At 39.4% G+C, this 17,483-nt stretch overlaps 1 protein-coding gene across 3 annotated transcripts in view; it reads left to right on the forward strand.

Moving 5' to 3' along the window:
- Positions 1 to 17,483, forward strand: part of Trim44 (tripartite motif containing 44) — a 154,765-nt gene that overhangs the window by 12,504 nt on the left and 124,778 nt on the right. For all 3 annotated transcript variants that reach the window (XM_029555712.1, XM_017802997.2, XM_008852382.3), the window contains exon 2: positions 11,955 to 12,032. In XM_029555712.1, the coding sequence (XP_029411572.1) occupies positions 11,955 to 12,032 (78 nt within the window). The remainder of the gene's footprint in view (positions 1 to 11,954; positions 12,033 to 17,483) is intronic.

A 17,483-nucleotide genomic window follows, 5' to 3' on the forward strand; every position in this document is an offset into this window, starting at 1 on the left:
TGCGTTACTACTATGGAATAGGTTTTTGATTGATTGATCTTTATTTTATGTGTATGAGTGTTTTGTCTGCATGTATGTAAGTGCACCAGTGTGTGTGCAGTGCTCTCAGACATCAGAACAGGGTCTCAGATCCCCTGGAACTGGATTTATAGATGGTTGTTAGCTGCCGTGTGTATCCTGGGAACCGAACCCAGAACTCAGGTCCTCTGCATGAGCAGCCAGTGCTCTTAACTGCTAAACCATCTCTCCAGCCCTGATTTCCTTTTTCTTTATGGATGATTAAATTACATTGTGTATTACACCACATTTTCTTAATGTACAGGAACATGGGTGAGGGGTTATTATAGAAGCATGGGCAACTTCAGTAGCTACACCTCACATTTTGTCTGCCCTCCCTCAGCACCCATTAATTGCATATTGATCCTTAGGGAGAAGTGAGGCCTAGTAAAGCCTTAGTCCATGATGGAATGTTGATGAGTCCAGTCTTGTGCAGATAATTAAAACTGCTGAGAGTTCAAGAGTACAGTGGCTGTGTCATGCCTGAAAGACAGCATCCCACAATATCCCGCCCTTTCTCTAGTTCTTACATTGTTTCAGCCCCCTCATCCCCAATGTTTCTTGAGCTTTGGAGGGAATGATAGCGCCATTCCATCTAGGGCTGAGCATTCAGCAATCGCTTATTCTCAACAATTTGACCAGTTATGAGTCTATGCAGTAACTGCTGCCCACTGCAAAAAGAAGTGTCTCTGACCAAAACTGATGGCAGCACTAACCTGTGACTATAAGAATAAATATAAGGCAAATTGATGGGCACATCATGTCCATTTAGCAGAACGGTGGCAATACCTTTCCCACTAAGATCCATGGCTCTCCCAGCCATGGACTTTTGGCTGGGTTTACAATACCAGACATGAATTCGCTCCTATGGAAGGGGTTTCAAATCCAAGCAGAAAGTTGTTGGCTACCCCCATAACAGTATGTCATTTACTGTACCAGTGTGTTCCTACTGTCCAGTAGTTCAGTAAAGTAACATGCATGATCCATAACAGAGTGAGACTGTTGATGTCATTACCACTTCCTTCCCCTCTCTCCCCAGCAACCTGCATAGAACCTTTTGGCACTGTGAAAGCTAGCCAGCATGGAGGAAACTTCCAGCTCAGCTCCCATTTGATTTTTGTATCTCTGTAACCACAGTGTGTGGAGAGTTCAGTAATACGGTCTTACCATCTACTTGTGGTGTGAAACTAACATCAGTGTCAATAGCCTGTATTGTTTTGGAGGTCTGGGGCCTCCCTGGCCAACAACTCATAAAGTAGCCTATCCCTGCAACTGGGATTTTCATTTAGTAACTTTATAGTGTCTGAGAGTGGCTTTATCCACCCACCTTGAGTACCTCTATTCAAACTCTTTAACAGTTTCTTAAAAATTGTTTAAGCTTTTGTACATGTCTAATATTTTGAGCATATTTCCCTTCATAACCTCCCTTTCCTCAGTCCTCCCTCCTCTCATTGGTCCCCTTTGTCCCCTTTGTCCTTAGACAAAAGGGATTTCAGGTTTCAAGCAGTGTGTGTGTGTGTGTGTGTGTGTGTGTGTGTGTGTGTGTGTGTGTATGAGATATGGTAATGTATTGTCCTGCTACTGTCTTAGTTGGCTAAATGTTATTATTTCCAGTTGTGTGTGGGGGGGGTATTGTTCTGCCTTGTCTGAATTGGCTTAATATGATTATTTACAGTTACATCTACTTCTCTGCAAATGACATAACTTGATTCTTCTTTTTGGCTGAAAATATTTTCATTGTGTGTATATACTACATTTTCTGTATCCATTCCTCTGCTATTGGACACCCAGGTTGGTTCCATAAATTATGTTGTGAATAATGTTGCAGTAAACATTATTGTACTTGTATCTTGAAGTGTTTAACCTCTGCTTTCCTCTAGTGGTTTCCGGATTTCAGGTTTTATATTCAGGTCTTTGGATTTTTTTTTTTTTTTTATGGAATGAAAAATATGGATTGACATCTATGTCAGAAATTTGGTGACTGTAGCTCTGTGGGTTTATTTCTGGGTCCTCTGTTCTGTTCCATTGGTCTACATATCTGTTTTGTGACAGTACCATGATGTTTTTGTTACTATGCTTCTGTAATATAATTCAATATCATGCATTGTGATCTCTTCAACATAGTTCTTTCTGCTGAGGAGTGCTTTGGGTATTCAGGGTCTTTTCTGTTTTTTGTATGAATTTTAGGATTTTTTTTTCTAGTCCTGTAAAGAATGCCATTGGACCTTTAATGGTGATTATGTTGAATCTGTAGGCCACTTTTATAATATAGTTATTTCTTTTAAAAATATTTATTATTTGTATTTTTGTGTATGAATTGCCTACATGTGTGTAAGTGTACCTATGCTGTGCAATGCCTGCAGAGGTCAGAAGGGGGCATCGGATCCCCTGGAACTGGATTATGAACTGTTGTTAGCCACCATGTGGGTGCTGGAAATCAAACCTGGGTCCTCTGCAAGAGCATCCAGTGCTCTTAACTACTGAACCATCTCTCTAGCCCTGGTAATATAGTTATTCCAATGATTTTAATTCTACCAATCCATGAGGATGGGTGGTCTTTCTATTATCTATATTATCTAGAGTCTTCAGTTCCTTTATTCAGAGTCCTCAAGTATTCATTGTGCAGATTTTTTTTTTAAGTTGTTATGAACAGGATGTTTTTCCAAATTTGCTTGTTTTTGGCAAGTTTGTTGTTGATATATAGAAAAGTTTCTGATTTTTGTGTGTTAGTTTTGTATCCTGCTTCTTTGCTGAAAGTGCTTATGAGTTCTAAGAATTCCCTGGTAGAGTCTTTAGGGTATTTTGTTTTGTGTTGTTTTTGTTTGTTTGTTTGTTGGAGACAGTCTCACTAGTAGACCTGGCTGACCTGAATCTCCCTATGTAGACCAGGCTGGCCTTGGACTCATGGAGATTCACCAATCTCTACCTCCTGAATGCTGGCATTAAAGGTTTTTAAAAGTGTATTTGCAATGACCATGTCATCTGCAAACAGGGATAATCTGTCATCTTCCTTTCCTATTTGTAGTCCTTTCTTCTTTTATTACTCTTTAAATCTTCACACACTCTACTGAGCAAGAGTGGAGAGAATGGGGACCTTGTCTCATTCTAGATTTCTGTTTTCCCCATTTAATACGTTGACTTATATAACCTTTATTATGTTAAGATACCTTACTTCTATTCCTGATTTCTTCAGGACTTTTGTTACAAAGGTATGTTGAACTGTATGAAATATCTTTTCTGCATCTGTTGAGATGATACAGTGATTTCTGGTCCTTAAGTTCATTTATGTGCTTTATTATGTTTCTTGATTTGCATTTTTGAAACAGCTTTGCCTCTTTGGGATGAAACCAACTTCATTGTGATATATGATCTTCTTAATGTATTCTTAAATTTATTTTATATTTTGTTGAGAACTTTTGCATCTATGTTCATTAGGGAAATTGGTCTATAGTTTTCTTTTTTATTGTTGTTGTGTTCTTATCCTATTTTGGTATTATGATAATTCTGGCTTCATAGGATACCAGTACCAACAATACCAAACTCGTGTTGTTCCTTCTAGTAAAAACAAAACAAAGAAAAGCACAAGCATAGAAAAAACTAAAAACCTAAAAAGATGAGATGTTAAAGTAGCCTCTTTCTAGGTTTCAAAAATTGGAGACTGTCCATTACATGTCTGATGTGGAGAGAGTAAGCTATAAGCTGACTGTGTGGACATTTGTTTGTGGTAAGATTTATGTTGGTGTTGAGCCCGAACCAGACAAGTGTTCCATGTGTGTTCATGCTGTCTTCACTTTAGTATCTTCCCTTTGTGTATCAAAGGCCTCTGCTAGCCAAGGTGAGCTGAGCAGAGACTTCCCAGACTGTATCCCTAAGATGGCTAAATTCTAGCTGGGGTGAGTACAAGGGATGTATGCCTCCCAAGTATACCTTCCCAAGGGTGAAGGGAAGCAAAAACAGCATGGAGATTTGTATAGGCAGAAGACCTGTCTTCATACTTTGAAAACCCCGTATTAACCACCCTGTTGTGATGTCAAGCAGTCCTCTGGGTACCTCAGAGTTTTCGGACTCTGCAGTAGTGAATGACAGGCAGATGGCTCCACAAGTTGATCTGCTGACTTCAGACTCAGGATCAGACCCCAGAATTACTCTCAGTTGATGAGGTCTGCTCAAAAGCAGGGTTCCTTTTCTTGTGAACTTCATTTCCCTGAGCCTTCTGTTCCCTGCACTCCTTGGCCTCTTAATGTCCAGCCCTCTTACTTTCTACAACTAACCCCCATCACCCTGGACTTTGACAGTTTCCGTTCAAGCTTTCTGGCTTGTGAACGTTCCCCTTTCTCAGTCCCCCACAGTAGCTCAGTTTTAAACAGTAGCTTTCCTCCCAAGATAGTACCCAGCCACTGCCTTCTGAGTCATAGATGACAAATGGGATTCCTCTCCTCACCAAAGCTCATAACTGTGAAAACTGAGAACTGTGAGTTTGTCTTGTGGGTAGGACGCAGTCTTCTTTGACCAAGCCTGCTGCTTACCTTTGGATAAGGCTTCTGCTTCCCTTCCCCTGTGGGGAGCTTTGAGGCTGGAGTTGTGTTGGCTTTGCCGACTTTTCCTCCCATTCTCCAGCAAGTTTACCATTAAACCACTACCTTTATGAATTTCTGAGGTTTTTCTCTTTGGTATAGAGGGTGTTTTTGTTGTTGTTTTGTTTTTTCCTCCTTATTTTAACTCTTGTCCTTCGTAGAGTCACAGGGAGGCACTTTCTAGACCATCATCTACCTGGTAGTTCTCTACTGATATTTTTTTTTTTTTTTGAGACAGGGTCTTGTAGCCCCAGCTGGCTTGGAACTCAACATGTAGCCCAAGCTGTCCTTGATCTCACAGAGATCCGCCTGCCTTTGCCTCTGCCTCCTGAGTGCTGGGATTAAAGAACATGCCCAACTCTGATTTTTAAATATTTATCGCTAATTTTAAAATCCAGTGTAACATGTGGGAGAAGACCAAAAACAAAACAAAATAGCTCTGTAGACTACAAGCTGCAAATTTGTAGCTTTTGATCTGGTCCATCTTCTTTGTTTAAAAATGGAAAAATAGAAATCAGATACTGATACTGAATGACTTCCCTAAGTTCACATAGCAGTTAGTGGTAGAACTAAGAATAGGACTTGGTTTCTTTTCTCTTTGTACAATGTGTATTACACTAAGAAAGTTAAGCTTCTTTTGGAATCTGAGGGAAACTAATATTTCTTCCCATGGAAAAGTGTATGTACATCAAAAATTTTGCTATAATTTTGAGGATGTTAGGCAACCTGATGAAATCCATCAGGAACACTGGATAAAGAACCTTCCCTTACAGCCACTGGTTTCATATATTTACTGTGTAAAAGGAATAGGCCCTAGTATTTACGTTTAGACACACTGATGGGGAAAGACATTAGAAGTAGGAACCCTGGGCTCTCATTTCTTACCTCTATCCTTCCCTTTCCCTCTAATTGCTGGTGTTTTGTGTGTGTAAAGTATGCAAATAATAGTACACTGAACTGAATCTAAAACCTTCCTACTACTATGCCTAATAACCAGTCCCAGAAATAATTGCTTTTCTATTCTTTTATATCTGTCACCCATAGAAAATATGTATTGATTTTATGAATCATTTTTCAAATTAAAAAATTCCAGAGTATCCATTATAAATCAAGATACACAGATCTACTTTATTCTTGTTATTTATTATACCATATTCCATACTTCTTTAATTCCACAATTTGCTTATCCATTCACTATTGAATGCTTGAGTAGCTATAGTTTTTCTCTATTACAAATATTGCAAGTCAGGGGGTTTTGTGCACCTCTCTTGGCATATGTCGTGATATTTCTCTGGAGGAAAAGGGAAGTGGACTTGTTAGACATGTGATTTTTAGAGTAGCCTTTCCATTTTATTCTTCCAAAAGCAAGTAACACAAAATTTCTTCAAAGCCCCGTAGCCCTTACTATTGTCAGATTAAAATATTTTCAGTCTGATGGGTAAGGAATAATATCTTGCCTCAAAGTTTGAGCATCTTTTGTGTCTTTGTTTCACATTTTTCTTGTTCGTGTCCTTTGTTGGAATTTCTTTTGGGCTTAACTTTTTCATACTGATTTATAGATAGAAATTCTTAAACATTTTTTCATATATTGTTGGTATTAATCTCTTCTCTTGTACATGTTGTAAATCCTTTTCATTTTGATCTTTTTGTTTCTGGTTTTGCCACTGACTGATTCTGTGATTTGGGAGGCATGATTTAACCTCCACAAAACCATTTTTCTCCACTGTAAAGTGAGAATATTCTATCTCTTGCTTATTGTTTCATTGTTAAATATTAGTGAAAGGGTCTTTAAGCTCTGTGACTTTGGGTTCCTCATTTGATTTCTACCAGCTATTTTTCTTAGCTGCAAAGTGATAATACTTTACCTTCAGATTATTGTGGAATGCCAGTGAAAGACACACGAAAGTGCTTTGAGGGCCTGAGAGGTGGAAGTCATTTGTCCTTTGGTTTATTGTGACTCATCCCTAGGAATTAGCATTTATGAATTATTCCACCTTCTACAGAAGGATCAAATTCTGAGCTATGGTGTCACAGTATTTGTTTCTTTATTGAGCGCTCTTGTGAGGGAAGAAACGGGCATAAAACAAGGTGTGCTCAAGTTGAACTGTGTTCTTGGAATGCATTGGTGGCATGGAGGTAATATACACATGTAAGGAAAAGCCTACTTCCCCAGTCGTGCTGCTTGCTCCAAGGTTGATGTGCTATAGAATTAGGTCATTTATGAGACCAGATATCTATCTCTTTGAGTTGTGTCCTGGTCCAGTTCTCAGAACATAGGTGTGCTGGATAGCTTTAGTGTCAACTTGATACACCTGGGTTGAGGGGACCTCAATTGGGGAATTGCCTCCATTGGACTGGCCTGTGGGCATGTCTGTGGGGCATCATCTTGATTATTGAGTGATGTGGGAGGGCCCAGCCCACTGTAGGTGGTGCCACCCCTGGGCAGTTGGGCCTGTGTTGTATAAGTAAGCAGGCTGAGCATGGGTCAGGAGAGCAAGCCAGTAAGTAGCATTCCTCCATGGCCTGTGCTTCAGCTCCTGCCTCCAGGTTCCTGCCCTGAGTTCCTACCTTGGGCTCCCTGATGAATTGTGACCCGGGAGATGTAAGCCAAATAAATCCTTTCCTCCCCATGTTGGTAGTGATCAGAGTGTTTTGTCACAGCGGAGAAACAAACTAGGACAACAGGTACTAGATGAAATTGTTCTTCATAAATTAGGAGACATGCAGCTTTTGTGTGTGTGTGTGTAATCTGTTCTATTATCAAAAAGACTTTCCTCAAAAAGTATATAACTGAAACATGATACACCAACTATATGCTATACAAAGCAGAGATACTTATACTCTGATACCCCTTAGACCTGATCAGCTTGATAACCTCTTGCCCTATGCCTCATGCTTTTGAAATCCCCTCCTTTGACCATGATTACCCCCTTTTGTCATAATTTTTCACACTTTGACACAAACCGAGACATACTTGGGAAGAGAAACTCTCAGTTGAGGAATTTCCTCCAGATTGGCCTGTGGGCATGTCTGTGGGACATTTTCTTGATTGCTAAAATTGATATTTGTGGGCCCAGCCTACTGTGGGTGGTGCTGTCCCTGGGAAGGTAGACCTGGGCTGTATGGAAAGATAGGGAAGCAAGCCAGTAAGTAGCATTCCTCCATGGTCTCTGCCTCAGCTCTTGCTTTAAGTTCCTTCCTTCAGTTCCTGGCTTTACTTTCCTCAGCTATGGATTGTGATCTGGGAGTTGTAAAATGAAATAAACCTTTTCCTCCCCAAGTTGGTTTTGGTCTGTGTTCAGTCACAGCAAACTAGAACACCCTTAAAGACTGCTTTCAAGTACCTTGACAAAATGTTCTGAAGCTGCTAACAGGCCTATAAAACATGCTTCATGAGCTTGGCTGCCGGAAGATGGATCAAACCATCGAGTCTCCCCCTAAGTCCCTGGCATGGCCATAGAGATGGTTTGAGAAGGCTGTTCACAGAGCCTGCGTACTAGATTGAGTATTTTTGCACAAGATTTGCTAACGTGCAGGAAAAGACTGGTATATAGGGTGAACTTGAGTCAGAGTCTTCCCTTTGTATTCTTGTATTAGTTCTAAAACTGTCAGAGGCAGATCTACCCTAAGGAGACTTTTTGTTTTGACTCTTTCGGGGTCTGTATTAAGGAGAAATTTTTCTTCATCCTCATTTTGAGGCTAAATGTATCAGGCTCTACATAAAGTCCAATTGATGTTTGAAAATAATTCTCAGTGTTGGCTGGAGTAGTGGATTGGAGGTTCGCTGAAGGGAGGCTCTCTCAGGTGCTGCTTTGTGTCTCCTGAGTAGATGCTGCTGCTGATGCTTTGTGAAAGGGAGGAAGGTTTCTGCTGACACAGTATGTTTTTATGAAAGAAGGTGAAGGGTGCCCTTATCTCTCCATACAAGGCACAGCTGCCTGTTAACAGGCTGTCTGCTGCTTAGGGAGTCCTTCGTTCTCTCTTTTCTGAAGGTTTGAAGGAGCAGTTTGGTGCATTCCTTTTCTGTTTTCTAGAGCCAGGGGAAAGCCACAATACATCTGGGCTTTTGCTGAATAGCCTAAAATAGGTGCTCACAGCTGAGATGTGGAAGAGAGAGCTTTCCAGGAACAAGTGACCAGCTTGTTTAGCCATTGAGAAACAGGTTAGAGGAATGATACCACCATCAGGCTCGTCTCATCATCTTGCAAAACCATGATTATGCCTGGCAGCTTAACCGTTTTTCTGCTACTTAAGGTCTCCTTCTCCCTGGTATGTGAGCTCTAGATTTCTGTGCCCTACTGTCAGCTGTTAAAGACTTAAACAAGTAGAGAAATTAGGGGAATTATAAACCGTCATTTAAAAAGTAGAAATTAATAAATAAGCTTGCAATGCAAATGTGATCTGAATTGTAGTCAGAGAACACATTTAAAGCAGGTATTGGTCATGGTCATGTGATACTGGACCTTATACCTTGTAGTCTTAGGAGGGGAAGGAGGTTAAAGTGAGAAGACTTAGCCTTTACTGGATTTTAGAGGGATTTTCCTGTTTGTTTTTGAAACAGGGTCTCACTTTGTAGCAGTAGCTGGCCTGGAACTCGCTGTGTAGACCAAGCTGACCTTGAACCCACAGAGATCCACCTGCCTTTGTCTCCCAAGGCATGTGTCATCCGTACCCAGCCTTTTAGTATATTTTAATTCACATAATGGAATCTTAGAAATTATTACTTGGTTTGGAGGAATTGAAAATGATTTTACAAGTTTGGAGTTACTTGTTTGGAGTACATTTATTTACTTATTTATTTTGTATGAATGTTTTGCTTGCATGTATTTAAGTGTACCGTGTATATGTAGGCCCTTCTGAGACCATAAGAGAGCATCTGTAACTAAAGTTACAGATAGTTGTGAGCTGCCATGTGGGTGCTAGGAACTGAACCGAGGTTCTGTGCAAGAGCAGCCACTGCTCTTTAACTGCTGAGCCATCTTTCCAGCCCCTAGAGGCTGTCTTATAATTGATCATGAGACCAGTTTTGATAAGAGGTACTTGTAGTGTTTGTTTATTATTGCACTTTAAAAAGATTATTTATTTTGTGGATGAGTGTTCTGTCTGCATCTGAGTACACCCATGTGGTGTAATGCCTGTGGAGGCCAGAAGAGGGTGTCAGATCCCCTGGAACTGGAGTTGGGGATGATTATTAGCTGCCATGTGGGTGCTGGGAACTGAGCCTGGGTCCTCTGCAAGAGCAGTGCTCTTAACTGCTGAACCATCTTTCCAGCTCTTCTTGTACTTCTTAATTATCTCTTCTCCCATAAAAATGATAAGCATCCTTAGGCTTATTTCCTTACTGATAAAACAAGTGTTCCTAACTTATAGAATTACTGAAATTAAAAAAAATTGGTGTTATGCATTATTGAGCTTTTGCTATACATGCAAATTATTAGGGCATTTATTAATGTTTTATGTTTAGTTATTCATTTTTCAGTAGGTATTTTATACCTTTGTTTTTAACATCACCTTAAAAAGTTTTCTTTTAATATTATGAGAGCGAGAGAGAGAGTGATAGCGAACAAGTGGGGGGGGGATATGCAGGCATGTATGCCACGGTGCAGGAGTGCATGTGTGGAGATCAGAGGACAACTTTGTGGAATTCGTTCTCCTTCCACCTTTGAGAGGGTTCCAGGGATCCAATTCAAGTCATTAGACTTTCATCCATTGGAGTGGCAATGACTTTATCTGCTGAACCATCTCACCCTGTTTTTAACACCACTTTCTTTTTTTTTCTTTTTCTTTTTCTTTTTGAGACAGGGTCTCCCTCTGGCTCCAGTTGGCCTGGAACCCGCTATGTAACGCTGGCCTTGAACTCACAGAGATCTGTCTGCCTCTGCCTTCCACATGCTGGGATTAAAGGCAGTCACTACCACACCCTGCACACCACACCTGCATACCACCTTCTTGAAGCAGGGTATAAGAGAGATTAAAAAATAGTTCTTTTAAGGAAATAAAAACATCATGAGAGAAACAGACAGTAATAATAAAATTCATGCTTTATTCTTTTTATCCAGTGCTAGGTCCTGTTTTAAGTATCTTGGTGTACATCGAATCAACTAATTTTGCTATAAGTGTATGAAATGTTTACTACCTAGCTTCATTTTATAGAGATAAAGAATCAGACATAGGAGGTGAAGTATCTTGCCTAAGGTCACACAAATGATTAGAGTTGGCATTTGAAGCCAAGACAGTAAGCCACTCTAGTCTGTGTGCTTTTACAGTGGTTGCTAGCCATGTGTGGCTTTGGAGTGCTTGAAGGATGGCTAGTCCAGGTTGAATTGGGCTATGTGAATAAGCACTAGATTTCAAAGACCGAGTAGTGATGTTTCAGGGAGCAAAAGGTATGTGTGTGTGGAGGGGGGCTGGTAAAAGAGGTAGTGCATTAGGAAAGGACAGACTCCCAAGAGAAGAAATGGGCAAGAGCAGACTAAGGTGAGAAGCTCAGAAGGCCAGACCTTATATTGACATTACATGTTGCTGATAATATTTTAGACATCCTGATTTAAGTAAAATATATTGAAATTGATTTTTCTTTTTTATTATAGCTGCTATAGAATTCAAGATTACATAGAGGTTTGCCTTTGGGGTGCTTACATTGCATTTTCTTGAATCATACTCCCCTAAATAATAAGCAAGTGACATTTTAGAGCATTTGCTATGTGCCATATATTCTTCTAATATTTTTGCAAATATTAGGCCTCATAACAGCCTTGTATATTATCCCTATTTTATAGAGAAAATCTTGAAAAATTCAGTAATTTGCCCTAAGTTAGTCAACTGATTAGTGACAGACTGAAATGAAACCTGTGTCTAACTCAAAAACTTGTGCTTTTAGCTAGCATACACTAATTCCATTTGCATTTAAATCTCTTTATTTTCATAAACATATTTAGTATTGTGTGCTTCTGTGTCAAAAACATAAAACTTCAAGATAAAAATCAATAGGCCATAAGACAAAAATCTCATGGAGGGCCTTGGCTGTATGTGAACAATTGAGTCCGAGATGAAGCAGTGAAGTAAGCCTGTACAAATTATGTTTAATTTTCATTCTAATAGTTCTCTTAGGTCATTTGATAATTTGTGCCTTGATCTTCTTTGTTCATGAGTAGGGGAAGAGGGATAGCACAACCTTCAGTAGTCCTTCAGTTCTCATGGCTGATAAGAAGAAACATTTGCTTTCCCTCTTAACTGTCCTTACTGCCCTCTTAAATGTTATTTGTGTTGGAGAGAGCACCAACATGACTACCTAGTGACTCTTGGCTTTTTTTCTTCTTCTAGAGCAAAGACTCAGGCGGGCTGAAGGCAGCTATGATAGAGTTGGTGGAAAGGTTAAAGTTCAAGAGCTCGGACCCTAAGGTAAGTACTGTTTTGGAATTGATTGGGTATTGGTACCCCAAGCATTTTGTTCTCCTTAAGTTCAAAGAGTGTTAATGATCTTCTACCTGAACCTTATATTAAGATCTAATTAAGCCTTCCCATCAAAAATAGTGTTCTAATATGCCTGGAGAAAAGTCATCTATTTCCCCTTCTTGATTTTATGACTTACAACACATAATCATTAATTGTTTTTCCTGAATTGCAGAGAAGTGCATTTTTAATCTTTCTTTACTGGACCTTTGAGATTTCTGTCCTCTGTGTGCATTAAATCTAGCCAAAGGCATCCGAGATACTGATCAGCATAATGCTGGGCACCAGAACAAGAGCCAGACCCAGGTGGTGCTCAGAACTAATGTTTTGTCTCTCCCTGGCTTATGGGAGTCAACTGCCCTGAGCATGCCCTTGTCCTCGTGACCTGCAGTCTTGTCCAGGAATTGGTTTGAATATCATAGGTTTTTTGCAAGATGTTGAGGGTTGAAGGATTGATATTCTGGGAGATGTCATACCAGAGTGGGGGTGGACTGCGAGCTGAACATGCTGAAAGGATTGTGACTAACAGTTTCTTCTTCCTTCTGAGATACTTGATGTAGCACTACCTGGTAGCTGACTCTGCTTGAGACTCAAAGCCTCTCACAGTTCAGTATGGAAGGGGTGTGATTTTATTTTTGTGTGTCCTCCCCCCACTTTTTTTTTCTCACCAGTTCTTTATAGGAGCATCTGAGAGCCCAGCCTGTGCAAGTTGTGATAAATATACAGAGCAAAATTTTAACCATTTCAAATGTATATTTCAGTTGTGTTAGGTACATTTATAGTGTTATACAGTCATTACCACAGTACATCTCCAGTATGTGTTCATTGTCCCACACTGAAACTCTGTCCTTTTAAAAAAATATTTATTTTATTTTATGTGTGTGATTATATTTCCTGCATATAAGTGCACCGTGTCATCCAATGCCCTCAGAGGTCAGAAGAAGGTGTTGAACCCCCTGGAACTGGAGTTTCATATAGATGGTTGTTAGCCACCATGTGGGTGCTAGAAATCAAACCCAGGTCCTCTTCAAGAGCAGCCAGCGTGCTTAGCTGCTGAGCCGTGAAACTCTGTCCTTATTAAACATGTAATTTCTCATTCTCCCCTTCCGTGCTTTTGATTGTTAAAATACCCTGTAAAGTAGTTCCTTATTCCTATTTTATTTATTTTAAGGACACAGAGGCTTAGAGAAATAGTTATTTACTCCAAATCTAGTACGGTGGAGATACTCTTGATTTCATCTCATACTGTAAGCCAAGAGTCCCGGATCTTATCTTTCTGCTAAATAATCATGTTGTGCCTCTCAGTTTTGTAAGCTGAAACATTGTCATAAGGCAAATCCAAGGACATTGACAGACTCTTTGAATGGCAGGTACAAAATGAAACAAAAATCAAAAAAACAGTAGGTGCAGCTACTAGTCTATAAAATAATTTTTTTCGTATGACACTAAAAATATTGATATTAATACTGTCTCCTGTCTTCTTGAGTAGTTAAGATCCTAGAAGTAGTGAGCATCTTGATAGGAAAAAAAATGGTGTCATTTTAATCAGTTATTCTACCTCAGTAGGAAGACTTCTGACATAAGTAGATTTCCCATTGGCAAAGATGAATCAATTAATTATTAAAGAAAACTGAAAACACTTTCAACAGTTTCTTTGGTTTTGGGATAACAGCTGTGCTGCAGGAAACCAAGTCTATTTTCTATCTCTGCCACACCTGTGTGTTTAATATTAGCAAGGCAGTGAAAAGGAAGTGATGATACAGGAAAAGTGCTTTGACTCCCTTATGAATACATGTAGTGCTTCTACCAGAAACTTGCTAGAGGTGAAAGGATTGAGTGGTCCCAGGAGAGAAATCCAAGGACAACTCAGGGATTCCCCATGATGCATGCACTATAAACTAAACTAGTTGTAAGGACCTGACTTGATTTTTAGATATGTGTGTACACTTTTTTATCTTCAAGCCCTTCTTAGTCTGCCTCATGCATATATACGCTTGAATATAGGTGGACATAGCTTGAGGAAGGGTGAGGTAAATGACTGCCAGGTCAGGAAAGAGGGTGAAAAACAGCTTACTGAAGTATAAATTTTTCACTTGCCCAGAAATTGGAACTGGAGAGATAGTTCCGTGGTTAGAGCTCTTACTTGCTCCCGCAGAGGACCTGGTTTTGGCTTCTAGCAACTCACATGGCAGCTAACACCTCTTCTTAACTCCAGTTCCAGGGGATCGTGCCCTCTTCTGGCCTCCATGGGCACCAGACATGCAGACAAAACACTTATCCATATTTAAAAAGTAATAAAATCTTTAAAAAGAAATTTGCCCAGAAATTAATTGGTTTCTTCCAAGAGAGCTTTTAAGTTTTCTGTCTGCTTTGTTTTCCTGCAGCACCCTACCATTTCCTTGTTAGATTGGCCTGTTTAGGAAAGGTGGAATATCTCAGGCTTTGTGATCGGTCATTTCCTGTCACAGCTGCTTTACGTAGAAGCACTGATTGAGTCAATAGAGGATCAAGCATTGTCTCTTTCTTACTTCCTCTAGAATTCCCTAAAGTATCACAAAGCTTGATTAGTCCAGACACTGACGTCTACTGGGGACTGACTTAACTTTTAACTCTGTGTTTTGCCAAAGAGAAGTGAAAGATGCCTAGATTAACTGTTTTCTAAAACTATAAAATAATATATGCTTATAGTCAAAAAATACAGATATTTATAAAGGAAAATTAAAGTGAATGCATCCCAAATTAACTATGACTATTGATAGTTTGGTATATAACCTTCTAAATAATTTTTCATTTAAAAATTTTTTTGTAAAAATTATACTGTATCTATGGTTTTATATTGCTGTTTTCATTATGCAGAATATTATTCACAGCTTTTCTCTGTTGACAGATGTCAATTATTTCTATTGAAATGCTTCATATCCTAGTTAGCTTTAATTGTCAACTTGACACAGCCTAGAGTCATCTGAGACGAAAACTTTCATTAAGGAATTGCCTAGATCAGACCAGCCTGTGAGCATGTCTGTGGGGGATTGTCTTGCTTGTTAATTTATGCAGGAGGGACCCATTGTGGTTAGCAGTGTACCTAGGCTATATAAAAAAGCTAAGGGGCTGGAGAGATGGCTGAGCACTTCTTGTTCTTCCAGAGGACCCATGTTTGTTCCCAGCACCCACATGGCAGCTAGTAACTACCTATAACTCTAGTTTCAGAGGATCCAACTCCCATTTCTGGCCTTTGTGGGCACTGCACAGAAGTGGTGCACCTACGTACTTGCTTGTAAAACACTCATACACATAAAAAAAATAATCTTTTCTTTCTTCTTTTTCACTTTATTTTATTTTATTATTTTTATTTTATGTATATGCATGTATTGCTTGCGTGTAGGTAAGTGTGCTCGTGTAGTGCAGTGCCCACAGAAACCAGAAGAGGCTGTCAGATCCCTTGGGACTGGAGTTACTGATAGGTGTTAGCTGCCATGTGGGTGCTGGGATTCGAACCCAGGTCTTCTATAAGAACACCAGTGTTTCTTAAGAAAGAAAGCTAGCTAACATGAGCCTGTGAAGGAGCCAGCAAGCAGCATTCCTTTGTTCCTTCATGGTTTCTGCTTCAAGCTTGTGCTTGAGTTCCTACTCTGACTTCCCTGAGTGATTCACTATGATCTGTAAGCCAAATAAACCCTTTCCTCTTTTGGTCAGAGTGTTTTATCACAGCAAAGAAAGGGAAACTAGAACACTTAATTTTATCCTAAACATGTGAGACACCAGTGCACTTACATACATACATGCAGTACACATAAACACATAAAATAAAAATAATAAATTAAAAAAAATGATTTTTGGGAAGTCAGCTTTTAGATAAACTGTCCAGATATGTTTGACATGATTCATTCAGTTTTCAAAAAATTCTTTTATTAGCCAAACTTTCCAAAATATCTGTTGCACAAAGCAGGATTTTGGAGTGTAGATTTATCACATTTTATGCTCAGCTTTAGAAAAATTAAAAGATAACAAGCTACTGGTAGGGTGTTGGGCCTATTATCCCAGTACTTAAAACTAAAAGAGGGTTGCATCATGGGTTCTAGGCCAACCTGACCTATACAGTGAGACCCTGCCTCAAAAAACAAGCAAACAAAAAGATGTTGTCAGTTAGGAACATGTATGTGGTGGCAGTGGTAAGCCACCTGAACTTTTAATTTAAAGCTGAGGGTTTTTTTTATATTCATAGATTTCTTGAATGACTTCATCATTTATCTAGAGGGAACTGAGGCTCAGCTTGGTACATAAGGACAATATATATATTTCTGTTGGTGATGTAGCGCTATCCTTTTTCTGTGGAAAATGGGATATACCCTTACACAGATTTCATTTGTCAACTTTTCTCATAAAAGGGTAATTTTTCTTGTGTCAAATAATCATCTCAGTGTTGGAAATGGTGGTATTTGCTCATCATTTCAGGATTCAGGAGGCTGAGGCAGGAGAATTACTATGAGCTAAAGATCAACCTGGACTACATAGTGAGATCCTGTCTTCAGAACAAAACAAAGTAAAATGATAACAAAACAACAAGATAATTTAACAATGAGGCATATTTTAGGTTAACATTTTATTACCCTACAGACATTTCAAGATATCATGTTCTAAATCCCTTAAATGAGTAAAAAGTGCTATTCACAAAGACCCCATATTGTATGATTCTACATATGTAAATGCTCAGATTAGGCAAATTTATAGAACTAGAGAGTAGACTTGGTGTTATCTAAGGCTGAGAGGGGTGGTGGTGACAGCTAATAAGCAAAAGGTTTCTTTGGGGAATAAGATTGATGGTGGTGGTGGTGGTTGCATAACTCTGAATATACTAACAACCTGAATATGAGAAAACTGAAATGTGTAATGAATTGTGAGACCTGTGAATTAGCTGGTGTGTGTGTGTGTGTGTGTGTGTGTGTGTGTGTGTGTGTGTGTAATTATTGCTGGAATCACTTTTCTCCACCCTTTACCTGAAGTGTTGTTAGTGGTGAATAGTGTTTTCCTTTTCCTCCTTTAGACAGCAGTGAGGGTCTGGAACCCAGTGTTGAACTCTTAAGAGGAATAGACAGTAGTATACTGCAGTTATTTAGAGTTCGGCTCAAGAGTCAGCCCCTGCCCCAAGATTAGGTCCAGCATTGATAACTGCACAACCTTAGGCAAAGCCTCCATGCCTTCATTCTCAGCTGTTTTGTTTTTTGTTCTTTCATGTGTAAAATAGGGAATGATAGTATATACTTAGGGTTATAAGGATGATTCTATGAGATAGTGTTTAGTTTGACATCCTATAAATGGCTTCTCCTATTACCTTCTATTCTTGAGGACCCCTACTATCTGCAGCAGGAAGGTAAGGGCATGTGTAGACACCTTTGCCTTAAA

Source organism: Nannospalax galili, unplaced genomic scaffold (genome assembly GCF_000622305.1).
Source record: "Nannospalax galili isolate Female #2095 unplaced genomic scaffold, S.galili_v1.0 scaffold126, whole genome shotgun sequence".
In the NCBI taxonomy this organism is placed as follows: Eukaryota; Metazoa; Chordata; class Mammalia; order Rodentia; family Spalacidae; genus Nannospalax; species Nannospalax galili.